Source organism: Magnolia sinica, chromosome 19 (genome assembly GCF_029962835.1).
Source record: "Magnolia sinica isolate HGM2019 chromosome 19, MsV1, whole genome shotgun sequence".
NCBI lineage: Eukaryota > Viridiplantae > Streptophyta > Magnoliopsida > Magnoliales > Magnoliaceae > Magnolia > Magnolia sinica.
The window spans coordinates 1,713,543-1,723,804 of NC_080591.1; the positions used below are offsets into that span (position 1 = coordinate 1,713,543).

At 39.8% G+C, this 10,262-nt stretch overlaps 1 protein-coding gene across 1 annotated transcript; it reads left to right on the forward strand.

Annotated features, from left to right (window-relative positions):
- Positions 1–1,162: 1,162 nt before the first annotated feature.
- On the forward strand, positions 1,163–9,154 carry LOC131235387 (uncharacterized). The gene is made up of 17 exons (XM_058232548.1): positions 1,163–1,355; positions 1,446–1,564; positions 2,040–2,148; positions 2,256–2,320; positions 3,776–3,814; positions 4,509–4,605; positions 4,733–4,829; positions 4,944–5,013; positions 5,412–5,497; positions 5,666–5,747; positions 6,493–6,572; positions 6,673–6,757; positions 6,888–6,956; positions 7,044–7,111; positions 7,505–7,553; positions 7,996–8,498; positions 8,607–9,154. Exons 1-16 carry the CDS (start codon positions 1,289–1,291, stop codon positions 8,377–8,379), a joined length of 1,566 nt encoding a protein of 521 aa, XP_058088531.1. The 5' UTR covers positions 1,163–1,288; the 3' UTR covers positions 8,380–8,498; positions 8,607–9,154.
- The last annotated feature ends 1,108 nt before the right edge of the window (positions 9,155–10,262 follow it).

A 10,262-nucleotide genomic window follows, 5' to 3' on the forward strand; every position in this document is an offset into this window, starting at 1 on the left:
CAATAGTTGCAAATGTAACATGTATTTTACAGTACACTATCATTCTATTTGACACATGGCTCACTAATGATGATCAGCACCGTCCAAACATTGTCCATGTAAATCAGCACCGTCCAAACATTGTCCATATTAATCAATGATTAAAAATCATTGGTTAGTCACTCAAACATGATCCTGTGCTTGCAGTCCATCTAAGACTTGGAATTTCATCATTTTCAAGCAAAGTATATATTTCAGTGGGCTTATCACAACCATAGTATCAAAAATTATATATCTCACTAATTAGGGATATTAAAGTTGATTTAGTAATTAAATTCAAACCCCGATAAATATACCATGCATTGGTATTTTTGAATTAAAGTTGATTCACATTCCAAGGTGCCAAACACACCCGAAGGATTGCCAATTCAGGGGGTTTCTAATCTAGGGGGTTTAAATCCAAGGGTTTCCAAATCCACGCTCCCAACACAGGCCCAATTTTATTTGAGGCAGAAAATTTTATAATTCTACAACCTTTAATAGATTTTATGGTTTTTAGCTGATAGTAGATTTGAGTATCATTTAGCCAGTGATTATTGAAAGTCAAATACACTTTTAATTATGAGTCAATTATGCATTTAAATTAAACCAAATCTAACTAACAGAGGAAGACAAATATCGTAGAATTTATATTTTTAACACGATTTTCGTAATAACACCTAGAGGATAGACTAGTGTTTTTAAAATCTCCACCGAAATTACTATAGGCAAGGTATTGCAAAATGTGTACCGTATTCTCTATCCCCAGGCCACATTTTAATGGAAATCAAAACCATTGGAACGGTACTTCCAACCATGAAGATCATCTGGAGAAAAAATGGGTCCAGTCCGTCTTCATGTGGGCCACACTGCAGCAATCAGCATACAACCGATGGTTTGACTCAACATACATTCTTGGCCCATCTAGTGGGTGGAAAATCTTGATTTTCGATAATGGAAATATGTATGGTGTGGTCTATTGCTTTCATGGTACGGATTCCCTCAAAAGGCGATCTGGTGGCAGGAAAAATGGCAGCGCACCACCGGCGGTTTGATTCGACATACAGTTCTCTTGTCGGGGGCATTATAGTCTTTTCGCTAGCCGCAGAAATGACCAGGCGCGCTGCAATTCCAAACTTTTTAAAAATGGATCAGACGGTGGATGTTTCCCGCCTGCTCCCATTTCGCGCCAAGAAAGAGAGAAGCAAAACCCTAGCCATTGATTTCAAATACTCTCTCTCTCTCTCTCTCTCTCTCTCTCTCGCTGAAAATGCAGAGCTCGAATCGTCTATCTTTCTTCCAAGAACTCAGAACCAGAGAGCTCCATGGATTCAGAGGTAGATAACCCGTCTCCTCCTTCATCCATTTCCATCTTTACCATCGATTTTTCCTCTAATTACCTTTATACCCTCCTGTTCTTCGTGCAGTGCGGAAAAGGCCCTACCTTGGCAACCTATCGTCGGATTCCGGCGGCCCCGGGACTGGAGTCGTGATGATAGAGCACGACGGTCATCCCTCTCCCCCATTGGCGGTTTCTTTCTGCAAGGTAATGCATTTGGAGGTGGTGTTCTGTAAGGTGGGGTACACCATTTTCAACGATCCAGATCGTTCATCTGGGGAGGCCTGCCATGGATCGGCGATGGACTGGAAATCTCGGTCACGGAACATTTCAGCCATCCCATCCAATCGGTGGACCCCTTTCGCTGTATTTTCCTTTTAATTGTCCGTCAATAGACTGAACATTCGATGGCCGGTATTGGACAATGAGGGATCTTAAAGCATCATTGTCAATTTTTGGTGGGGTGCGCTGTATAAGCGGCTGGGATAGCTGAAGGTGGGCCCTATCAGAAGTCAGACGGAAATTCCAGTGTAAATCGGCATGTGGGCCCCACCTGAAACCAAACAGAAATTCTGGTGTAGATCTGCTTGTGGGCCCCACCCATAAACTAATAGTTTTCCAAAAGCTTCTAATCCATATATTTTTTCTGACCTTTAATTTTTAATTTTAATTTTTTTAATAGATGTGTAGAAATAGTCATTTTCTTGCTGTTTCGGATGAGGACGGGTACATTAGTTTCTATGACACCCGCTCAAAGCTTCCATCTTTTGCTTCTTGCCGGCAAAATGCAGGTTTGCTCGGTGTCCGTCTTCCTCAGCGATCTCAATTCTCAGCATCTGGGGTTCTGTTTTTATTCCTTTTCTTATCATCTATATTTTCTGTATTTCATGAACTTCAGAGGAAGCTCGGGTTTGTGATTGGGTTGCACACCATAATGCCATTTTCGATGTCTGCTGGACAAAGGTAATTTTCTTCGAAGTTCATGTACTTGTTTATTTCTATCCACTCTACTTTAAGCAATTTCTGTTTCATGTACTCTTTTTTTCTTTCTTTCTTTTTATATTGAATTTCAGATGTAGAACTGTCCACAAAATAGAAAAAACAAGATTTATCTCCGTAGTTGCCCCACTCTTCCCCGTAACTGATTTGACGGCCTACTGTTTTGAGGTAAAAATGGCAAATGTTGTAAAATATTTGTGGGTCCCACCCTGATGCATATCATATATCCACACTGTTCATCCATTATGTCAGATAAATTTATAATATAAGCCAAAAAAATGAGGCATATCCCATGCTCAAGTGGACCACGCCATAGAAAAATGTGAATTAAATACTTACCGTTAAAAATATTCTGAGGCTATTATTTCTTTTGGTATGAGCTAATTAAGTAGTTGAATCTAACTTATTGTTTTTCTCGTATCTTAAAATGTTGTGATAAAATAAATGGGCAGAACAGAAATATCGTATACATCGAGATGGGTACTAAAATGACCTTCCTACTTTTGAACCGGTTTTCAAAAAGTGAAATCCGTGTGAATATGTAAATAGGTGAAATGATGATAATCACCTATTTACAGGGTATTTAACATTTCCAGGTGAAACGGTAAAAATCAAACAGGTTTTATATTGAATTTCAGATGTAGAACTGTCCACAAAATAGAAAAAACAAGATTTATTTGATGTTTTTTGTAAGATCACATGGAAAATTTACCCTTTATGACTAGGCATGTCTATATTATGTACACCATTGAGAATTTTAGTTGCAAAGGAAAAGAATGTTTGTCCATTGTGGATGCATGCCTCAATCTCTCACCGTCCATTCACTGGACAATGAATGTCTGGAGGGAATAATAAAAGGCCCATTTTGATTTGGTTGGGCGATCACACGGAAATGTTATCCCCCCTTAATGTAGGCGTGTTTGTATTATGTACACATCATTGAGAATTTTAGCTGTAGGGGAAAAGAATGTTTGTTAATTGTGGATGCATGTAACTCAATCTCTCACTGTCCATTAACTGGATGTAGAGAGAACATGAAAAAGCCCATTTTGATTTGGCTGTTATTTTATTTTATTGCCCAATGAATGGATGGTGAGAGGCTTCGACGGGTAATTTCTCATTAACAGAAGTTGAGACCCTATTGCATCTATGATTTTGGCAGTCGTATAGCTGCATTTTATAATTTCACTTTCCATTGCAATCTGAGTCCAAACACAAGCAGGATTGTACAAGTTTGTGCTTTTCAAAAATTTGAACTCCAATTGTCTTTCTTTTCATATTTTCTTTCTGGGCCTGGAAGCCCTTTTATTGATTGTATTTCAAATCTCAAGGTTATGAAAATTTGGATTACTCTCTTAAATCAATACAATTTATCAGCATTTGCTCCCTTCTCTAATTTTGTTCGTTTCTTTCTTTCAGGATGACACTCAAATTCTGACAGCTTCGGGTGATCAAACTGTAAGCTTCACTTACACGTGGACTCTCTCTAGATTATGTTAAAATTGGGGAGTTAATTCATATAGTTGTGAGAAAAATGATTCTGATTTAACAGCAGCACAATCACTGAAACAACAAAAAAAATATGAGGACTGACTATGGTGTGTGTATTCCACAATTCACCAACTTGTGGCAACTCATCCACAAAATGTGGCATAAGTTTGGGATGTAGCAATTGTGGGCCCATTACTATGGAGCATGTCTCCAAAACCCCACTGATAGGAATGCCCTAACCATCCATTTGGTGATCATTAAAAACTGGGCAGTGGTCCAAATCTGATGTGTAATCAGATGGTTAAGATTGTCTGATCAGTGTGATTTTCAGGCCATTTCCTCCATTGCTGGGCCTATGACTTGGATTGATCAAATTGGCACATATCCATGCAATGCTGTGGTGGATAGGTTGCAACAATTTATTGAATTGTGGCAATCACATATTGCAGCTACACTAGCCCTAATGTTTGTTTTGTCTTTCTTCTATCGCTGTTAACACTGTTGCATTGTGGAATTGTTTATCTAACCAATCTGTCTTTACTTGCTGATGAGTCCATTCCCCATGCTATTTTGTTGGGCCATTCATGCACCTTCTCACAAACTACTTTCTTGAGGCCTTACAAAAGCCACAGAACCACTGATTTCATCTGTATTTCAACAGATAAAAGTCTGGGATGCAGAGAAAAAGATATGCATCGGGGTCATGATGGAGCACAAAGGCAGTGTGAAATCATTGTGTTCGCACCCATCTAATCCTGGTAGGATTATGATTTTTCATGCACAGATTGCTATCTTAGAGGGAAATTTTATTGGTCTTGTGATTTGTGACTCAAGTGACAATATACATGTCTAATTAATGAAGATAGTATTTATTTGTTGAAACAGACCTAATTGTATCTGGTTCAAGAGATGGATCTTTTGCGCTCTGGGACTTGAGATGCAAATCTAGTTCCAAAAGTCGATTTGGTGAACTATGCTTAATGTAAGTGTTTCTGTTATAGCGTTATTTGGCTTTTTATTCTGTCGGAGTTCATAGCTATGTTAAATGCTTCTAGTTTCTACATTAGAGTGCTAATTTATGTTGTTTTCTCCTCAGGCCAACTTCTGTTATCAAAGGAGCACATATTTATCCCCAAGGAAAGCGAGCTAGGCGTGGGCCTAAAAAGGTTTGTCTTTTGCCAATGCCTTATATGGGGAATAGGTGTGTGTGTGTGTGTGTGTGTGTGGTGGGTCAGCCTCTGGCTTGAAAATGCAGTTCATTTAAGCAAATAGGTCGGGTTTGGATTGAACCCCACACAACCTGACCTGTCCATATAGGCTGCCAATGGGTTGGCCCAGATGATGGAAACAAAATAATAGACAGTAAGCATGGATATACGCACACCATTTATGTGTGTATGTATTTGCTAATTGTGTCAGGCTGGGCATGGATATGTGCACACCATAATTGCCAATGGGTTCGAGCCAGAATTCTTGGCCTGTTTAGTAAACAGAGAAATGTGAATAAATGAACTAACTTCTGTTTTATTTATTTATTTATTTATTTATTTTTTCAATGAATCAGCACCTGAAGGCTGCTAACATGAGCATCACATCAGTTCTTTACCTCAAAGATGAAATTTCCATTGCCAGTGCAGGAGCAGTGGACAGGTCAGTTACAAGATCAGAAAGAAATTTCCTGCACTTATCTCTCTCTGCACTGAGAGCTCATTTCTCATTCATGTTAAAGTTTCATTAAGAATATCCTCAAGTCATCACCCAATCTACATGCATCCCTCAGCATTTTTTCACTGTTGTCTTTGTTCTGCTTAATTTCAGCATTGTGAAATTCTGGGACACTCGAAGCCTGAAAGCCCCAGTTATTCAGACATGTCCTCACATTGAGCTATCTGTTGAAAAGGTTGGTATTCATCATATCAACATGTCATATATACATGGATGCATAAATTTTCTGCTTGGGTTTCTGTTATCCTTTTTATTCTTGCAATTACCTAGAAGCTTTTGGCAGCTTATCTTCTACATGTAGCTGCTGATCCAGTTTTGGCAGCTGCTTTGATCTCCTGTTCCTTTGGTAGTTGCACACACACACACATATGGGAAATGATTTCATAGTATTTTTTTCATCAGATGATTAGTGGAAGCGTTTTGTGTGGGGCCCATGTTTGGGCCATGGGCCAAAAAATAGGCCCATCCATGACTCAGGTGGGCCACACGACAGCAAACAGTTGAGGTGGACGCCCCCTCCCCCCAATCATTGTGTACAGTTGCCTCTGCGTTGTGTGTATGCTATCCAACCCACGCATATGATACAATCTGGCCCAGCCATGGCTAAAGGAGCTGGGTTGCATCTGATGGAAGGTTCAGATGTCATCAACACATCATGGTGGGCCCAACACAAAAACATTTTTGCTGAACTATATATGTGCATTTGCATTTGCATCTATGTCTAGATGAATATGTGCATAGGATAGACTGAACATGTGTTATCATACTCCATAGGCATCTTTAAGTGTCCATACACCCTATACTTTCAGTGCTTGGCTTCTAAAACAATATCAATGCATTCTCTATCTCTCATACAAAAATCTAACTGCAGTTAAAAGTGCTTGACAATTAGTTGTGGCCAATGCTCTTCCTATGTTCAGGAAAGAGGGCTGCATGGGATATCTTCCCTATCCCAAGATTCAAATGGTGTATTTCTTGCTGCTTCTTGCATGGACAATAGGTATTTTGAGGCCCTCAATCTTCTTCTTGCAAATGACAGCTATTTTATGTTAGTAGCATAAATTCTCTTGTCCAGTGTCTAACTAGTTGTCTTCTGTCAGTATTTACCTATATGATGTACTACAGCTCGATAAAGGCCCCTTGAAAACTTTCTCGGGCAGCCAAATTGAGTCATTTTATGTAAAGGTAACCCCAAAAATCCTTAATTACAGTGATATAATTTCCCAAAATGCACAATGTCAAAATACTCTATTATTAGGTTGCAATCAGTTGGTTGATGTTTCTAATTTCTTATAATCCCGTCATTCAACTGCAGTCATCGATCAGCCCTGATGCTTCTCACATTCTTGGTGGTTCTAGTGATGGAAATGCTTACATTTGGCAGGTTCTTATTTGCGATATTCTGTAACATTTCTCTTTCATTTAAAAAAAATAAAATTTCTGGACTAAATTGTTCAAAATGTTATACCAGGTAAGGAAACCTGAAGCAGGTCCCATCGTGTTGAAAGGGCATGAAGGAGAAGTTACTGCTGTAGATTGGTATGTACTTTGGGCAACAAGACTGTGCTGCTTTACAAACCATGGTTTTAAGACTTGGACAAGTCCAATATAACTTGTCCGAGTCGGCTTGGATTTGGTACTACCCGATATGGTCAGATACCACAGACCAACCCACCCACTGACTCACATGAGTTGGAATGATACACTGCCTAACTTGGCTGAGTTGTGACTTGTTTTGAGACTGAATGAGTTGATATGAGTCGGCTTGGATTTGGTACTACCCGATACCACGGGTGGACCAACCCAATGAGTCACACATGAGTTGGACTGATACTCAACCAACTTGGATGAGCCGTGATTTGTTTCGAGACCGAATGAGTTGATATGAGTTGCCACCTATGTTTTCTTCTTTAATATTTTGACTTCTTGCAGGTGCTCATCAGAGACTGGAAAGATAGCGACTTCTGCTGATGATTTCATGGTAAGTTTATTAAGTCTACTGCTTGTATTGGTTATTTTCTTTTTCTTTGAATCTATTAGAATCAGCTACTGAACATGGATGATTTACTTGAGGAGTGCAAATGTGAGATCTACGCCATTCATAATGTGGGGCCTGCTGTGGGCATGACCTAATCCGAAAATCATGCCACAATTGTCGGCTGATTGTGGATCATTGGTTTCATTTTTCTACCTGTCCATTTTTCTCTTAAAAGCATGACCACCTGATGTCGAACAGCCTCTTTTTGGGCAATGGCATGTTGCTTGTAGTCCCTACCTGATAAGTGGTCTGGACCTTGTATGAGTATACCATGTTGGCCCAGGGGTGGTGAGGCCCCTTCACCATGTGTTGTGTGAGCCCTATTAACAGGGTTCTATTTACTTTAACTTGGCTTGGGTAGCTGCTCATGCTTTATTTTTGATAGGTCCGCATCTGGAACATCCAGAAGGGTAGTTGCTCGTATACAAGATCTCCATCCTGCATTAGAAGGAGAGTAACTGCGATCCCAAGCATGGAGTGTAGAAGGCTGGTTATGGATGAACCTGCTTCGGACCCCACACATGCCATCAGCAGATGCTCTCCTTCAAAAGAGACCTTGATCGATCATCACTCCCCCAGTAAAATCAAAATGCTCGAAATCAGTACACCTGAATCCGCGAAGAAGAGGATTTTTTCTGATTCCTTTTTAAAGGGAGAGGAGATGCAGAAGACTCCAGAGGATGCGTTGAAGAGTCCATCTTCTGTTCTCAACCCACCCCCGTCCTTGAAAAGAAGAACCATCCGGGACTACTTTATAGCAACCTCATGAAATATGGGATTTGTGGCTTTTTGGGTTCTCTCTTTTGTATTATAGAAAAGATTGGAATACGACAGTTGTGCGAAATATGAGGCCATTCTCTCATGCAGTTTGCAATCATTTCTACTATGGTAAAATTAGAGCTACTACATTTCTTTCTCATTCCTTTCTTTTCAATCTCATTTGCAGTCTTTGATCTTTTCTCCACTTCTAAGTTAAGCTTGTTTGTGTTTTTGCAGGGCATAATTGAAGTGTATAGAAGGATTTTTTTGGTTATCGATCTATATGGTTGAAGAGAAGTTATCAAGACAGATAATATATCTTTTAGAGAGCTGATCACGTACAGCTGAAGTAGGCTGCCTTGTCATGCAGCGGCTTCTTTGCCACCAACATGATGCGTGTGTAGGATGTCCCTACCATGCAAATGGTAGGCCCCACCTTGGAGAACCTGATGGCTGTGACTGTATCTCTAGTCAGACTGACAGCTATCCATTGATTCCAACAGTGTGTCCCATCTTAATGAGAGGATCTGCCTGATTTTTGTGCCAGGTGATGTTCATGGAGGGGCCTACCATTTGCATGGTATGGATTTCCTATGTTGGCGGAAAGGACTGTGGCCACTGCATGGCAAGTTAGTGTTACTTTCTGCTTTATGTGATTAATTCTCTCTTACACCATCGGTCTTTGTATGAGAATAAATTGGATTGCTGTTGTATGAAGAGATTTTCACAGCACAGGAGGAACTGGTTTATTGAATCCCATGAAATTGTAGATTGTTAGCATTTTATGTTCTGAAATTCAAGTAGGATGTGGAAGTTGCCTGTTTGGTAGACACCTTAAACTGAGAGCACCTCATTATAGTTTACTGTAATTGTCTAATCACCACTTGATCTAAGAGCTCGAGCTGTTAGAAGATGGTGTAATCAATGCATATCAGAGACTTTAACACTCCCCCACAACATACTCCACATCTATACCATACATGTTAGAGGAATCAATGCATGCTGAGGGACTTTAACACTCTCCACAACATGTGGGAGAATATATTAAGGAGGCATATTCGCATCTCTTAGGGTTTAAACACTTTGATATCTGCTCTGATGTCATGTTAGACAACTAATTGCTCTAAATGCTGGAGTTGTTAGAAGATGGTGTATCAATGTATTTTGAGGGACCTTAACACTAACAGTAATTATGCGTTAGAGATCGTGATTGTTGGTTATGAAGGTTATTTTCAGAAGGACATGATCTCTAATACATAATTATGATGAACTAAAATGAGGTGAAGTCATTTTTAGGTGCCTACCAAACAGGCCTAACAGAGTTTTCTTTGATTGAAGTGCTCAAGGACTTGTTTGGATGTCTCACATGTAGATTTCTTGTTATTTGCAGCAATTTCTGGATCATAAGATTTTAGTTGGCTGGTTGATGGCAGGCTAGTCACTGACAAAACTAGTTCAAGTTTATATCAACCACTGATCTCATGGGGTCCACTGAGGGTGGACCAAATGTCCAATTGGAAATTATACACCATACAAATGGCCCTAAATGTACTTGAAACCACAAGTTTTGGTGATTTGGACTAAGATCTGATGGTCCCGATTATGGATGGGACAGGCCCAAAAATAGATCCCTTGTAGGAAGACTTTTTTATTTCCCCTCTAGTGAGGACTGTTGCTGCATGTTTTACTTAACCGTCTATTTGAAGATTGAAGGGTCAGGATGGTCCTGTATGAATTTTTGGGGGCTCTGTTGTCCCTCTGCAGTGAGCCCTCTGGTTGAATGGTCTTGATCATTAAGCCATGGGCCCCCTTTCTACAAACTCAGGACCTGAGAATAATATACATTTCCTTGGGACAGGGATCATATAATTCCTTGGAAATGTTTTCTGCAAG

What these genes read in the sequence shown, in the direction of transcription:
- LOC131235387 (XM_058232548.1), top strand. Translation starts at nt 1,289, where the DNA reads ATGCAGAGCTCGAATCGTCTATCTTTCTTCCAAGAACTCAGAACCAGA. An exon ending in AGAGCTCCATGGATTCAGAG is followed by an intron (nt 1,356 to 1,445) that starts GTAGATAACCCG and finishes TTCTTCGTGCAG; the next exon opens with TGCGGAAAAGGCCCTACCTT. An exon ending in CTAGGCGTGGGCCTAAAAAG is followed by an intron (nt 5,014 to 5,411) that starts GTTTGTCTTTTG and finishes TCAATGAATCAG; the next exon opens with CACCTGAAGGCTGCTAACAT.